Source organism: Cottoperca gobio, chromosome 24 (assembly GCF_900634415.1).
Source record: "Cottoperca gobio chromosome 24, fCotGob3.1, whole genome shotgun sequence".
Taxonomy (NCBI): Eukaryota; Metazoa; Chordata; class Actinopteri; order Perciformes; family Bovichtidae; genus Cottoperca; species Cottoperca gobio.
Window position 1 is genome coordinate 13,571,825 of NC_041378.1, and position 16,834 is coordinate 13,588,658.

General features: G+C 40.9%; 2 protein-coding genes across 2 annotated transcripts in view; one reads left to right on the plus strand and one right to left on the minus strand.

Moving 5' to 3' along the window:
* Positions 1-179: 179 nt before the first annotated feature.
* LOC115003926 (galectin-3) lies at positions 180-3,702 on the minus strand (the record flags this gene model as incomplete). The annotated part of the gene is made up of 4 exons (XM_029425865.1): positions 180-338; positions 1,545-1,716; positions 2,664-2,752; positions 2,935-3,702. Coding segments are annotated over 4 exons (1,188 nt in total), but the record flags the coding sequence as incomplete, so codon positions are not given.
* A 7,830-nt stretch (positions 3,703-11,532) lies between these two features.
* pak5 (p21 protein (Cdc42/Rac)-activated kinase 5) overlaps positions 11,533-16,834 on the plus strand; it is a 70,281-nt gene continuing 64,979 nt past the window's right edge. Inside the window, exon 1 of the mRNA XM_029425543.1 lies at positions 11,533-11,646. The gene's annotated coding sequence lies outside the window, so the exon portion shown is untranslated. The remainder of the gene's footprint in view (positions 11,647-16,834) is intronic.

Consider the following 16,834-nt stretch of genomic DNA (forward strand, 5'->3'; position numbering starts at 1 on the left):
TTTGTTCGATCTTTAAGCATCATGATAAATAAATTGTAAAGTTCCAAGCTATAGATGCAAGATGAAGCCTGTAGATGTGTGTGTGTGTATGGACATTTGTATATGTGTCTCTGTCTGCATTTACATCACACTCATACACGTCTGTGTGCTTCATGTGTTGAGTAATAATGTGCTGCTTCCTATGCAAGTGTCTCCACATTGACGAAGGTGAGGACGACATCGTGCAGGATGTTGATTCTGTCAATCTGGTTGAGCTCTCTGACTCGGTGTCGGAACTCAAACAGCGGGAAGTTGTTCACTGCCACCCTGAACGCCTCGGGAGTGCACAGGATCTTCATCTGGAACAGAGCACAACAAGAATGATGTACTACCTCCATCGAGAATGTGAAGTGGTGTGATGTATGATGTAGCGCCCATTAAAAAAAAAAAACTTGTTTTATCTTGATTTAATTTAGGAAGAGTCATTCTGCTGCGTCAAATCTTCTAACTGGAGACCCCCCCCAAAGAGATGCATTAGAATAAAAATGTAACTTTTTATTTGTTTAATTCAAAAATACAAACTAAGACTGAAGTAAAAGTCTAGTTGTTATTGTTGTCAGTACACAAGGACACAGAGATCAGTAACCTCCTGGCAATGCCTGTAAAGCATAATTGTTAATGATGTTATTGAGGAACATGAGACCCCAACTGACCTCCAGGAGTCTTCCTGCAGTGCAGCACTTCCCTTATCTAGGACCCGCTTGCACAAACGACTTTTCCAAACGTTAGCCTGACATTAACCGTGAGAAAGTGACCTAGAGTCAGTTACCACGTGTAGGATTTTGAAACATCAACATATAATTGTAAACGTCTTAACACACGAAGGAGACAGTTGGTGAAAACGATTAGTATCTTCTGTTTATGTTTTTTATTTGTGTTATAAAGCAGAAAGGTGGATTAGTAGCAGCAGACACTTTGCTTCAGGAGAGCGTATGTTTACAAATGAATGTGGTAATCATTTAACATGCTACACAGAGCAGCTTTAAAGAGACAGTTCATCCTACAATCAAAAATATATATTTTTTCTGCCAGTACTATTTTTTAATCTAGATAGTTTTAGTGTGAGCTGCCGAGTGTTGGAGATATCAGTCATACATATAAGGCCTTCTCTCCAATATAATGGAACTAGATGACACTCGGCTTGTGGTCGTCAAAGCACCAAAGAAAACTCAACAGCAAAGTATCTTTCCAGAAATCAAGACCGAATTACTCAAGATAATCCACAGACCTTGTTCTGAGAAGTTTCATGTGGGAACTATTTTCTTAACCGAATTACACTCACTACTCGAGTGCCATCTAGTTCCATTATATTGGAGAAGGCAGACATCTCTGTGGCCAATATCTCCAGCATTCTGTAATTCACACCAAAACAACCAAGATTAATAAAAGAAAGCACGACAGGTAAGAGGAAAAATATGTATTTTTTATTTTGGGGTGTAACTGTCCCTTTAAACAGCGCTTTTCAATCTGCTGCTCAGTCTGATTTTGATCTTTCTTACACTCACCTCAAACGGGCTCCCAAGAGCGAAGGGGAAGGCTCCTTTCAGGTCCCTCTCCTCCGGGCCCCAGCGCTCACCCAGTTTGTGGTTACGGACTAACACCTGTTTGCCCGCCTCACTGAAGCGGGGGTTGATGTGAAAGGCGATGTCGGTTCCTCTCAGAAAGTTCACTGTGAACCTGTGGAAGAGCAAAGCATTGACTGTCATTGACATTGTATTGTCTCTTTTGTCTGCTGTTTTTCTGTCCTTCACTAACTGGTCAGATTTGTATAGTTTTTTTGTATTTTGAAACTAAAATATAACAATATGAGACACTACACTATTATCATTTACTGGTCAATTTAGAGAATTTGGGCAATTTTGCTTCCATAACAATTCTTCTATCAGACCAGTGGAATACACATTAAGGAGTTATTTTAATAACTTTGTCCTTTTGCGTCTTTAGGTTTCTCCTAAATTCACCAAAAGTTAGCATTAAATAATGCCTCATTTACATATTTAAACATACTATTTCAGAAGACTTTTAATTAAAGAAAATGTATAATACAATACATATATTTTTAAAGGGCATTTTCTCTTTTTTTATTATTACACTCCGAGACAGAAATCTCGCCTTCAGTAGCACTTACGCTCACCAAACTTTCCAGTTTCATTCCTATCTGTATTCTGAAGGTTTTCACTGAGGTGTTTGTTCATATATCATTCATAGCCTGATTTATAGAACATTGTATTACTAAAAACATGGGAAAACATTTTTATTGCAGTTCTGAATTATGGAGGGATACAAACTTCCCTCTGCAAAAACCTGTAACTCTAATATGTCAACAAAATGAAACAAGAATTTTGAGCCTGGCTTTATCCAATGTTCAAATGTGCTGTTCTGGAAATGTATGCAAATTAGCACATATTTAATAAGATAATGCCTCTTTTGTATATTTAAACAGAACATTTCAGAAAATGTAATACAAAAATATTATTATTATTATTAGAAGTAATCAACTGAGGAAGTTTCATGTTGATATCTGTGAGTCAGAAAATGTTCCCTATTCACCTGTAGTGTCTAATATTGTATATAGGAAAAAGAATGGTTCAGAAAATGATCTAAGTAAATGTAAGTAAGCTTACATTTTAGCATTAGGTTTGACATGGCCCAAGATGGTCATCATCATCTTATCATAGACCCCTCGGGCCAGGTTCAAGTTGTATGGCACGCTCTAAACAGCAAGAGAGAGAGAATAACATTAAAACCACCGGAGTTATAAAGCAGCCAGTGATCAAACATAGCATTCATCAGTATTTTTGCATCTACAGTATCCTTATCCTTCTCTTTAGGTCTCTGTTTTTCCTGTATATTAGCAATGAAGATTGAAAGTCAGATTCTTTTCATTTTACTCACCAGAGGTCCAGATGTGGGTGGAAGCCAGTGTGGAGGTGCGATAGATGGACTCTGTCCAGGCCACCCTGACTGTCCTGGGTTATAAGGCCAGCCAGGTTGGGCAGGCCATCCTGGTACATTTGGGCGGATGCTGGCAGCAGGAGCAGGTGTTGGGACTGGAGCTGGAGCTGGGACTTGAGCTTGAATAGGAGCTTGTGGCTGGGGAGGCTGGTACTGGGGAGGCTGGTACTGGGGAGGCTGGTACTGGGGAGGCTGGTACTGCGGAGGCTGGTACTGGGGAGGCTGGTACTGCGGAGGCTGGTACTGGGTGCCTGCCCAGCAAGGCTGGCAGGGCTGACCTGGAGCCGGAGCTGGAGCTGGGACAATGGATGCTGTAGGTGCAGGGGCTGGTGTCATGGCTTGAGCTGGAAATGCAGTCGGTGCAGGGACAGAGACCGCACCTGGTTGTGTCCCATTCCAGCAGGGAGTGTTTGGCTGGCCAGCCCAGCACGGCGCAGGCTGGGTGGGCTGTCCTGTCCACCCAGGGAACCCAGCTCCAGGCTGCGGCAGGCTCGGCCAAAGGCTGTTAGTCTGTGGGGCAGAACCAGAGGACGGGCAGCTGCCACACAGAGCGTCAGAATGCTGAGAGGGGGGAGGAGAGGGGGGAGATGGAGAGAGAGAAGGGTCAGGGGCCAGGACAGAGATACGAGGAAGAGAGAGGGTGGATAGGATGGAGGACACCACCTTGCAGTTGCAAACACGGCCGTTTGACACAAGCAAAGATTTAAGCGTTTATATTTAGATGTAAAATGCGGAGAAACATGCTGCAATGATTTGACATTCTTACCGGTGTAGAGATCTGAGAATTTGATGAGGTACTTACATCCATGCTGCCTGCCAGAACAAGATCAAGTGCACTTTTATTTGATGTATTTTAGTCTCTGAGGACTTAACAAACACAGAAAACTAAAGACAGAAGAAAACCAAAATGTGCTGAGAGATAACAGACTACCAAACTAAAACTACAAAATCACTAAAACATTTATTTTTACATATTACAGAACTGAGCCACAGAGAGAGGAAATAGTTCTCGAGGTGACCACCAGAGGACTCTACTGCTTTTCAAGATGTCAAAGTATCAGCAAATGGTGCACTATGACTGTCTGTCTCCATATAGATAATAGATGTACATTGTTAACTGATGCTTATTAGATTTCATGGAGTGTACTAATTGAATGATGACCATAGGAAGCATGCAGAAACATAATGGCATATTGACTCAGGGTTATACCAAAGACTCACTTAGAGAGGAATGTGCAGTAACAATGATTCTTTGGTGTCCAGGCCCTATCACTAATATATAGCTGTTCTTGCAACTTTACATTAAATGACTGTTACAAAATGATCTAACTGCCTGGTCCTGCTATTTTATTCTACTTCTTAATGTTTGTTATTACCTAAGAAATACAACTCAACACATAAAATATGTTTTATTATAGGTGTTACTTGCAAAAAAAAGAATTGTTAATGTTTTAAAGCAAATTAAATCACATGTTATAATTATTTATATAAATTATCGTCAAATTCAATGACCTATTTAGTGCAACATTGCACTGTACACACATTTCGCTCTACAGAAGAACATAACCTCAAACTCAGAACACTTGTACTTGTATCTAGTATTGGATGCACAACACCTATTTGGTTCTGATCCACAGAAGCTGCCACAGGTCAAATTAAGACGAAGTTACCTTTTCTTGTCTTTGGTCCTCAGGTGCACGCAGGAGCAGCTGCAGGCCGTAGTGAAGTTTAAGTAAATCAGTCGGCTTGTAGCCAAGCACGTCTCTTATAGCCACAAACGCTTTCACTTGGCCACTCCTCACTTCATCTCTCCACTGTCAGAAAGAAAATACCACTCCCTCATATGTCACATTATGTAAATGAGATGTAACATGTTAACGTTTAAATGCAACTCAAATGTTTTGTTTTGATCATTGTATCTTTATTGTCTTTTCCTGACTGCATTCCCACACCTGGTCATTACAGTTAGGATGGTCTAATGAAATAATAAAACTGGAACAGAGTTGAATGCTTATTTGGAAACATTATCAAAACATTGAAATGTACGTAAAATGTTATATTCTCCACCAGATGACACTTATCCCTTTTATTTACCTGCACTAGATCCCCTGGCAGCACAATGACTTGTTGTGCTGATGTGCTTCAGTGTTGAGCAGTCATGGGACTGTGTTAGCCTCATGCTATATCAGTCTGGGCCACACAGAGTAACACAATAACAGCAGATAGACAAAGTTATCTGTGTGTTCCAGTGACTCAGGCATCAACAGCTGAAACGTCAGACATTACCGCTTAGTTCAGCCTCAGGTTTAGTCACTGCATGTCGTCAATGGAGACGTTCATACTTCCCATTTAATATTCCTCTGGATGATTGTTAAATACATTTACAATGGCAGAGCTAAGAGTCTCACCTCTGCTCATGTTAAAGTATCGATTCTGGCATTTTGACAACATTAAACAGGAGAGACGTCAGGTTCCAACTCAGCCAGATAAATCTCCACATAATCATCCAATAAATCTCTGTGGCAACAGCCTCAACAATGACAACATACTATACTCACAGATGTGGATTCCCACAGTTGCACAGGTTGTCCTGACACTATTATTAGATTAGCAATCAACTGAGCTTAAAAATGTCAGAAATCGCAGAATTTCTCAGAATGTTAATCCTCCAAGAATCCAGCGCCTGACATTCAACTGGTTCTTTAATTTTAAACTCTATCTGGGGACAAAGAATGAAAAGCATCTTTTATATAGTACGAAGTGTATATAATTCACTGTGACTCTTGCTAAGTAGCTGCTTAGGGTAACAAGTGAGCATTTCATTCATTCAACCTTTATTTGTACTCGAGAGATCGTTGAGGGCCCCTCATTCACAATGACGTCTAGTCAATTACAAAAAACAAGGAAAAGGAAAAAATTAATAAAATAAAAACTACAACAAAGAGATATACGAACACAAAAGAGTCAATATCATTATAAAGTAATGAAAGTTCAAACTTTCAAAAAATGTAACTTTGAGATTAGGGAAAATAATTTGATTTTGTTGCTGAAAAATTCATGTAAATGAATCCACCCATCAATGTGTTTTATATATATTATATACTCAGTCCAGCCGGGGTCCATCTCATTCCTCACAAAGCGCTTTCTCTGTCCACTGCAGTTCTCAGAGCCAGTAGGTAGACAGCTTCCTGTTAGCAGGCATACACAGTTACAGTTTACTGCTACCAAGAGTACAAGTAAAAACAATCTCATTCGTTATTTGCATTCACCTACACACTTTAACAGTGTTTTTAGATCGCTGATGTTGGCTGCATGAGGATGTATGGAAAGGTAGAACACATCATAATCAGCTATAAAAAACATTGTAATCAAATGTTCTGCTACCACACCACACTAACTGGCTAATACTGGATAATACCGTGTTCCACCTTTATGTACAGTACAAAGGCACATGTGCACACACACACACACACACACACACACACACACACACACACACACAGACACTGAAACACATTAATTCTTCATGAGTATATGAGAGCACCCTGCAGCCTGTCCTCAGGGAGCCAGCTGTGGCTCACACATTAGGCAAGTGAAGGGTGCGGCCATGTTGGACAATTTGGGAAGTCGGAGCCTTTGGCTTTTGTGTGTGTGTGTGTGTGTGTGCGTGTGTGTGCGTGTGTGTGTGTGTGCTTATGTTTATGTTTGTGTGGCTGCACTCAAAATCTGTTGAACTGAGCATCTGCGCTGATTAGATCCAAATGTCTCATTATCTCATATAAGCCGTTACAAGGCAAATTGTGTTGTTCTTTTATTGTTTTCAAAGAAATTGATTTTCAAGCGTTTCCAGAATTAAATGATAAACAGACAAACGTTTGCCATTTGCAAATGAACAACAGGACTGTTGTGTGTTACAGCAAGCAGAGATGTATAGAAAATGTTGTGTGTCAGTATATTGATTAAACAATATACTTACTATTATATCAATGCTGACATTTCACTCTTCACAATTAAAGCAGCATAGCATTTTTGTTGAGTACAATTTAAATTTGCACTTTTATTATTATATTATTACATTATTTTGATATCATATAGTATGTGAAAGAGGTCGCTAGCTGTTTTCAAACTTACTGTGCACTTCCTGCCCAACACCAAAGTTAGCAACTAAATTCAACATATTGCTGGAGAAATATGTCTTTCTGCTTGCAAGGCCCAAGATGAGCTCCAATAACCTTGGATATGGTAATCAAACAGTGTCTCAAGGTCAATTTAGCAGCGTGAACGTTTGTTTAAAACTGATGCTCAAACTCAGGCCTTGTGGTCGAAGGGTACTCTTATACTTACGGTACCTCTGTTGTTCTAATGCATTCCTCGTTGGAGCCCACAATGTCATATTCATATTAGACCATCAAATGAGGCTTCATGTGAGGACAGTAGGGGATTGTTTTGCTTGGGCTGCATATTGTCAGAAGAGATTTCTTGCCAATAAACAATCCAGAAAATTTGGTCCATGGTTAGTCTCCTGGTCGGCCTGTCAGCTTGTCAAGAGCTGGAACTGGCAACACTTGTTTCCTCAACCCTTCTACGCACTCATCCCGCTCCTATTGAAGAATGTTGCTGAAGTTGCAATAAAGACACAACCTACAACCGATATAGCTTCAAGTAGTGATTCAAATTTGGGGAACGATTAACAAGTGGTTCATTTTAGTGGCGGGTTACCATGTGGTCATGACATATGCCGTGTGATGGGAGAGGGAGTAATGATGTCACTTGTTGGAGATCTCCTTTTGTAGTTTCAACCAATGCAGGAGCAGAGGAAAAAGGAGGCAACCATGAGGCGTGCTGCTGTTAGGCAGAAGAGAGCAATCTGGCAGGAGCAGGGTTTTCCAAAGTGACGGCGATGGCATTAGCCTCAGATAAGCTCTGGGCCTTGTGCCAACCCTCGTAAACTGCATCCTCCCCTTTTCCCCTCCTCTTCACCACTTATTTCCTATTAAAGGTCAATTGGAGTATAACAGAGACAGCTCCACAAGGTAATCCCCACAATAGATAAAAGGTCAAATTTGCTTACCCAAAGTCAGAGAATGGTTTTCTATGATTTTCAATAAGCTGTGGGTGTGTCTAAAGATGCTTTTATGCCTTCAAAGAACCAGCGAGATAAAATCAAAGAGAGCGAGTAAGAGTGAGCGAGATGGATTCAAAGAAAACTACAGTTGCCATGGGGACAGCTGGGACCTGGGTTGATTTTTACGTGTGTATCCTTGTAAGTGTGTGTGTTGAAATCATAATCATATATGGGCCGCTATGGGATCAATTTAATATCACAAAGGATTACATTTTTCATGTTGTGGCTTATGTTTCAGACACAGCCAGCAGCCACTCATACAGTTGACATTCGGATGCTCTGTAGGAGGTGCTCCAACAATCCACCACTAGATGGAGATGTCAAATTCTCACAGAGGGGTAGCAGTCATGTTGTGAGAACTCTTTGCTCCATAAAAGGCAATATGGTTGTATGAGTGTGTAATCTTTGGATATATCTGGTGAGCTGACTCCTTCACAGACAGCATAATAAACCTGCCTGACATGACCGGGACAAAAAGCAGTTTAAGGATCTGATGAAGCGCTGTAACCAATTAAAATCCACACAAAATACATCTTTAGAGCATAATCCACTTCAAAAATCATCTTTATCATCCAAATATGTCTAATTCCACTGCTTCTGTGTCATGTTATCTGCATCCCAAAAGCAGAAACTTTTTATTTTTGTTTTCTTAAATGATATTGTTATTAATTTTAAGAGAACACAAAGGAAACATAATAAATATAATAAAAGAACACAACCGACCAGGTCAATACAGGATCCTGGACTTCTAAACAATGTTTTCTCATAAACTGAACTTGCTAAAATTAAAAGAAATCTGCATCCCAAGATTCATCACTGTTTTTCAGTTCTAAAATGCCTAAACATGTTCTGGTAATAAAATAAATGTTTGGACAATTTCCATTGTTTAGCAGAGTTTGGTTTCAACTCTCTTTATAAATTAACCTTGGTACTATTTCTTATTTCTTTTAAATGATGTTAACATCTTTTATCTTTTTAATAATACTTCAAGAGGGAGACTACCTTGTTTCTCAAATATATATTTTGAGTGAGGCATCACTTCACAGCTCTTCATAATCGCAATATACTGTATGTGGTATATTGAGCGCACATACTAACATGCATCACTAGGCTATATAAGAGGGATAGATGTGGCTGTCCATAACGCCCATATTAAGTGTAGCACAGCCTGGAATAGTCCTGAGCTGAAGGGGTGTTCCCACTGCGTTCAGTCTTGGCTCACATTTCCCAAGGGGATTTATGGGTGGTAGTGAGGCCTCATGGGAGACAGAGCAGGCAATGACAGTATCATCACTGGATCAAGGAAAATATCTAGTAGTGAGAAAGAGTGTGTCAGTTTGCACAATGCATGCTTGCTTTTGCAAGTATCCATCTATGGTGGTTAGACATATGTAGCACATATGTGCAGTGAGAGCAGGAATGCATTTGTCTGAGTCATTCTGTAGGTGAGACACCTGTATGACAGCTGGTATGAGAGAGAAGGGAAGGTGGAATGTATCAGGCTGATGAGACTAAGGGAAGATGGTGAAAGGGAAGGACATGTGGTAACAGCTCCCTCATTGATCTCTATGTTTAACAACAACACAAAGAGCTAGACCTTGGCATGATAATGGTGACTCCTCTCTCATTCTCTCCCTCAGTTAACCAGACAGTCAGACTTAAGGACTTTCCTGTCACAGCGGGAGAAATTGACTCGTGCCCTCGCACATTCACTTAAAGTAGTCTAGGGAAGAGCCCTGTGCTACAAACGGCCCGTCAGAAACAGAGATGGGAGATCAATGAGGGCTGTGACACTGTCAGAGCCGGCAGAGGCTGTCACACTGTGTGTATCCCCAAGGCTCTGGGGCTACAGCCTGAGTCTGGCTTCACTTGAGAAACACTTACATGTGCACTCATGCCTAACATACTCTTTATAAGCAGAAAATGGTTCTACTTGATACAATAACGCACTTAAAAATATGTGAGGTAACAGATAAGTATCAAGCTTTAGCGTCACAACTACTCAAATATTTCAAATATCATTATGCTTTATCAGCTAATCTTGACACCTTGCCGTAAAACAGACAGAGTTGAAATGTTGCTGTAAGATTTCTGTGCTTCCATGTTAGCAAATTCTTAAATCAATGTGTCTAATCAAATTACCACAAAGCTAATTTTGGGTCAGATACTATTCCAGCACAAAAAAACTGTAAACATTGCAAAGAGACTGGAAGAAAAGGGGGTTTAATAGGCACCCTGTAGATTATATTTTTGCCCCAGGGCCTGCCTATAGCAGGTCAATTTGACCATGTATAAATTAATTCAAATCATACACATATCTTTTTCTTCCTATTGCTATCCTATAATTCTTTTTAATACCTAAATTGAAGGAAAAAGTGGGATTACATTTCATTGGAACCTTATAAAATTACATGTGGCCAATAAATTGATTGATTAAATGCTTCGCAAAGTGGAATCTGGGGTCTTTGGGTTGCTATACAGGGTTTATGAAGCAGCTTCACTGTGTTTACCCCTTCCTAGAATGACATGTTTTGCTAATTTCAGTGATGCAACTAAATTCCCCACTGTTGTCTTCTATGTCTGTGGTTCCCAACCTTTTTTTTTCATCCCATGTAAGACCCCCACTGCCCTGTCGGATAAATTCAAGTAACCCTTCAACCACACAAAAGTGGATATATAGGCTAACACTATTCATAATATGAAATTATCTTATCTTTTAATTTTTACAATATATCATCTTTTAGCTAACACTTTATATATTTAAGCTAACTATCAATTCATACCATTTATTCAGTAATTTTAGCCTTTTTTAGGCCAACCTATTTCAGGTGTTTATCCATTATTTTTTAGCTAGGCTAGCTATTTAAAATATTCATCCATCGATTGACTATGCTTTTACCCATTAGGCTACTTTTCTTCATTTCTACAGTAACCTACATCCATTATGTTTTAGCTCACATCTATTTGAACCATTTAGCTATCCATTACATTCCACCTTGCTTAGATAGGTTTAGACTTCTCTGTTCGCTTGCTAACTAACTAGCTGGCATAGTTTCTACGCACTCCCACTAGTGTTCAAGGACAATGAGTGTAAGCCTATTTTCTGAATCACAGTTTTTTTTATTTCATATTAGTTTAAACCCTGGAAACAGCAGTTCTGTGACAGTGAGTAAAAACCTTCTCAGATGGGAGTTTCCCAGGAAAACGTCCTTTATAGTAAATGTAGGTGTGGGTCTAACTGAGGTAACGTTACAGTGCGTCGACGTGACTGAAAGTTGTCCCTGCTCTGCTGCACAGGTGCTCTACATATCCAGAGCGCTCTCCGCCCTCTCCGCCGCCACAAACTGCGCTCATTCGCTCTCCTCAACAGCCCGGATGTAGCGCACAGGACCGCACAGTCCTCCTCTCAGTGATAATAACATGGCGCTGGCAGACACATAACGGTGCCCACTATAATAATAATATTCACAATAATAGACCAAAATAAGCGACGGGACATGTGAGCTCTTCGACCCCACGACAAGCAGGTATGCGCGGATCATTTTGTTCGACAAACGCGCTTTGACGATGCGATTTGGTAAAAATGTGGCTGCTTCTTCTTATTGCAGGGGGACAAAAAACCCGCTCTGGAAAGGCGATATGATTGTCTTAGGGTTTAGCTTTTGTCTCTGTCTCTGTCTGCGGGTTTAATGCCACACACTGAAACAGCAGTGTCATTCGGGGCAGGTTTGTGTCGCTGCTTACGATGCATCCGTGCAGAAATAAATCTGTCATTTTGTAGTGCATGTGTTGTCATGGCTGTCAGGCTCTCCGTGCGTCGACCGCTGTCCTTGGTATTGAACTGGGTGGGCATCACACCTATGCATGTTGCAAATAGATTGTGAAGGGCTGCATTTCTTAAATGCTGCTATTATTATACGAGGAATTGTAGTCGATGGTTGGTGGTTGAAGGAAAAAATCATCAGTGTAATGTACCTACAGTCTTATAATGTAGCAGGGGCTCAGTATCTATGGTGCTCAATTGTGAGTTTATAGCATTAATGGACTTTTAGCTTTCATGTTGTTGTATTTCTTTATTTTTTACCGTGACAGCATCTCTTTTTATTGTAGCACTACTCTTCATTGATCGATCTACTGTATGACAGTGATGATGACAGTGCAAGACATTTATTTGCACTGCCCATGTTTTCTGCTTGCAGCCAGCCAGAGTTTGAGTGTAGCTCAGGCTAATGTAGGCCAGGTAAAGGAACAGATGGCTTGTTTTCAAGTTCAATGTGGATTAGAATGTGTAGACGAAAATTAAAAGTAGTGGTTAGGCCCTCTGAGCTGGGGTTCCCCTCCTAAGCTCATAATCGCCCTAACAGCAACACACTATTAATAGTGGTAATAATAACATGTAGCACAAAACCTCTAAGGCCTATATTTGGCCCTAGAACGTAGATCATACACCAATGTTGATTAGTGTTAGGCCTTTGTGCCTTGGAGATACAGTGGATTCAGTTTGCGTCATTTACCTACCTGGCAGGATTGTGAGCCTATGAAGGTAGCTAATCATGACATCAAGTCTACAACCATCCTAATGCAAAGTACTGGGGCTGAAACAATTAGTCTGCAAGTCAATTTGAGGAAAATTAATCAACTCTTTAGATAATCGATCAATCAAAAGATTACCTAGATCTTGCTTCTCTAACGTAAGAAGGAGGATTTGCAGCGGCTGCTTTTTGTTCCCTTATGTGATAGAAGCTGAGTATCTTTAGATTCGGGTTCAAAACAAGACCTTTGAGGATGTCACATTGTGGTGGAAGAAATTGTTATGTGCATTTAGCAAACAATTCATGGATTATTGGCTGGAGAATCCTATTTGCAGTTTGTGTTTATTCACCATTGAATTGATTAAAGCAGCAGTTGGCCATTTTGGTCTTCAGGGATGGCACTGCCGAAAAATATGTGGCATTTTATCTGCCAATTAATCACTTTATTGTCATACTATAACTTCTAATATCAGGTTATATACAATATATCATATTATTATATACATACTAAGCTGACTTTAAAATGTATCACCTTCCACTAAACCGCTGCACTTTGACCTCTATTCTCATGCCCCTCACTCTTTCTGTGATACATTTGTTTCCAAACATAAGCCGGGATAACCTTGATGATATCATTACTTTCTCAGACTTAACGCAAAACTCCTCCAGATTTTTTTATCTCTGATATACTGTATATTGCAATATGAAAAAATAGAGGAATTTTCACTAGATGACTTCAAAGCAGGCTACCTATTTAGATCATCCTTTCTGTAGTCGAAATATTTCCATACTACTGACGTTGTGTCTCCTTCCTATTGGGTGTTTTTCTCCTGTTCCTTGCTCATTTCCAGGTTTTGGTCAGCGACTTGCAGGACGTGCATTGGTTGTTTGATAAATTGATCAAGAAGGATGTGATTGGTAGTTTGCAAAGCCTGCATGTCACTCACTAGCAACAAACTTTCAAGAACTCAAATTGAAGTGGTGATGTGATGACCTAGTGGTCTGGTAGTACGTCTTCCAATCAGAACTAAGGTTAAGGTTGTGATTTCAATACCAGGGCTGCCACCATGAGTTGCTCTGAGAATCATGTAGGTAGTCGCTCTGGATAAGAGCGTCAGCTAAATGATCTGTAATGTAAAGTATTGAAGTAAATTATGTTCTATCAGACAGACTTCTTTTGTAGATTAGTCATGGGAAACATGTTCTTCTTTTGGTTCAAGCTGTAACAAAGTTTTAGCATGCCATGTTTGTGTTTATTTACCTACTCAACATCTCAAGTCCTGCGTTGTGACTATTGTGCATGTGCACATTGCAATGTCAAGGCTGAAACTAAATATTGTGCAGCCCTACAGTGTAGTACTTCTTGTAACTAGTACACTGATCTCTATGTGTACAATTGGTGGAGTGACCCTTTAAATATTATTGCTGACGATGTACGATCTCTCAAACCATCTGCATCTCCAGGTCGCATGTCAAGGCGAAATGAGGTGAAGGTTCTCTTTGTTTGTCCTTTAGAGATGATGGGATGTGTGTTATTTTAAAACCGAAAGAAGCTGAGTCAATGTGTTGGACCTTGTTGGCTTGCTTGCACACTTGCTGGTTATCCACTCTGTAATGTATTCAGTGCCAGCACCGAGCACAACAGCTTTACATAATGATCAAAGCTTGAGGGATGCCAGAGCATGGCTTCAGCCTGCAGTAATAATAATAATAATAACCTTTGAAGTTATCACAATCCCACAACCTCATTGCCTTCATATTCTGTTTCTCATTCTCTCTCAACTTTGTGCACACACGCATGCACAGACCCACTCAAAGGTCCTCTCCTGTTTAATGTTTCTGGATACTGGGTGAGTACTTAAAAAGAGGATAGCGATAATGAACACATGACTAACTATTTTAGTCCCTATGGCTCTGCACTAGACTGCTCTCGCTGTCTATGAGGAGGCAGCCTTCCTCGCTCGCACAAATTCACAATTACATAAGAGTCAGAGGGAGTCGTACATTGAATAATATGACCAGGAGGAGAAAATCTAACACCCTGTATTACGTCTCCGCTACTGGTGCTACTTCTTCAACCTTCAAGACTGACCTCATGTGCCACTGGCCAACATCTCTCTCGCTTTCTCTGTGGTTAAATAGTGTTTGAAATGCAAGGGTGGGAATGTGTTATCTGTAATTGAAGCGTCTGATTCAGCCCTCTATTTATATATATAGGAGCCTCTCACAAGACTCATTGGCCATTTTAACCAAGTGTCTGGCGGACTTGCGCCGGTCGATTTCGCTAATCAAGGAGCAGAGCGAGGAAGCATGCAAACAAGGTTTGGGATAGAGAAGGAGAGAGGAGGAAAGATGAAGAGAGTACAGAGGGGGAGGAAGACGGCGGAATAGATAGAGACGTGAGAAGAAAGGTTATGAGAGGAGGATAGAGAAGAGGAAGAGTAGGGCAGGTGACCATATAGGAGAGAGGGGGGATGAGGAGAGGGAGATGAGCTGCAGCCCAGAGGTGGTGGGGGAAATACAGATGGGTAAAGTATTGGGATAAAAAAAGGGGGTTAAATGGGGGAGTAAAGAATGAAAATGTGGGGGAGAATAAGAGGATCAGAAAGCCAGAGACGAGTACAAAGAGAAGAGTCTACGGAAGGAGTGTGTGTGTGTGTGTGTGTGTGTGTGTGTGTGTGTGTGTGTGTGTGTGTGTGTGTGTGTGTGTGTGTGTGTGTGTGTGTGTGTGTGTGTGTGTGTGTGTGTGTGTGTAGGGGTCTTGCTTTCTCTCAGTCTGTCGCCTCTGCTCATTTCAGCTGCAAGCGAGCAGTCCGTCTGAATGCCAGACTCATCTTCAGATGTCAGCACTTTTGTCCCAGGTTATTGCATTTTGCTGTTTTTTGTCCCGGGATTAAAAAAGAAAAGCTTCCCTTGTGTTTTCTGCATGACTTGGCATGTCAGTAACAAAAATTAAGTGTGTGTATTTGTGTGTTTGTGAGAGAGAAGAGAGAGAGAGAGAGAGAGAGAGAGAGAGAGAGAGAGAGAGAGAGAGAGAGAGAGAGAGAGAGAGAGAGAGAGAGAGAGAGAGAGAGAGAGAGATAGGCTTCATGTTAATGTCTTTCAAAGCTGTAGAATCATGGATACATCCCACCATACACTATCACATTTGACATGGTACATATAATAGTACATAGTACAGGTGGTGCGTCATGTCTTTTATAATGTGTGGTGATGAAATTACAATTAAGCTTTATGAATCAAAGTAGATCTGCACAACGTCTGGTGTTACTGACATCCAGACAGCAACCCAATTAAAATGTGGTTTGTCAAAATGTTGTGCTGATAGTCTTCATGCTGTGTCATGTCTGTGTCTTTTCTAAGGCAGAGAACACACACACACACACACACACACACACACACACACACACACACACACACACACACACACACACACACACACACACACACACAGAAAGAGTTAACCTAGATACTCCAATGGTATCAGAATTAGTAGAGGAGACACAGTCCACCATAACCTACATCCTCTAGTGCTTTCTCAGTCTCACTTGTTTGTGTCTGCGCTCAATGAGGCTGTTCTACTTCTTTCCCAATTCCCCTCTTGTACTACAAGATGGAAAGGCCTAACTGGCTCTGTGCTTGAAGTGTGTGTGTGTGTGTGTGTGTGTGTGTGTGTGTGTGTGTGTGTGTGTGTGTGTGTGTGTGTGTGTGTGTGTGTGTGTGTGTGTGTGTGTGTGTGTGTGTGTGTGTGTGTGTGTGTGTGTATATGGGGCTAAGGCATCAGAGGGCACTGATGAAGAGGCCCAGTGAAGCTTGAATACCCAGTGATGCCCTCAGGCTTTTGAGTGCTGCATCTGCCTCTGATGCTGCCCAACACAGCGCTGGCCCTTACAGCTCTGTCACCCACCCTCCGGCCTGGGAGAGTTACGCTATTTCTGTGTAGGCGTGGTGGTGGTGAACGTGTGTGCTTGTGAAGTTTTAACATGCCTCAGCTTCCTTGTATGTTGTCAAAAAGAAGGGTTAATCTGCAAACTTGTGTGCGTTCCAGCATTTCCTGTTTGTGTGTGTGCATGTGTTGTACTAGTGAACTACTGTAGTAACCAGTCAGAGCTTAGTTCCAGTTTAATTGCTATTAAAGTGATACCTGTTTAGAATGGGCTGCCTTAGAAAGCCAATTGTTGTG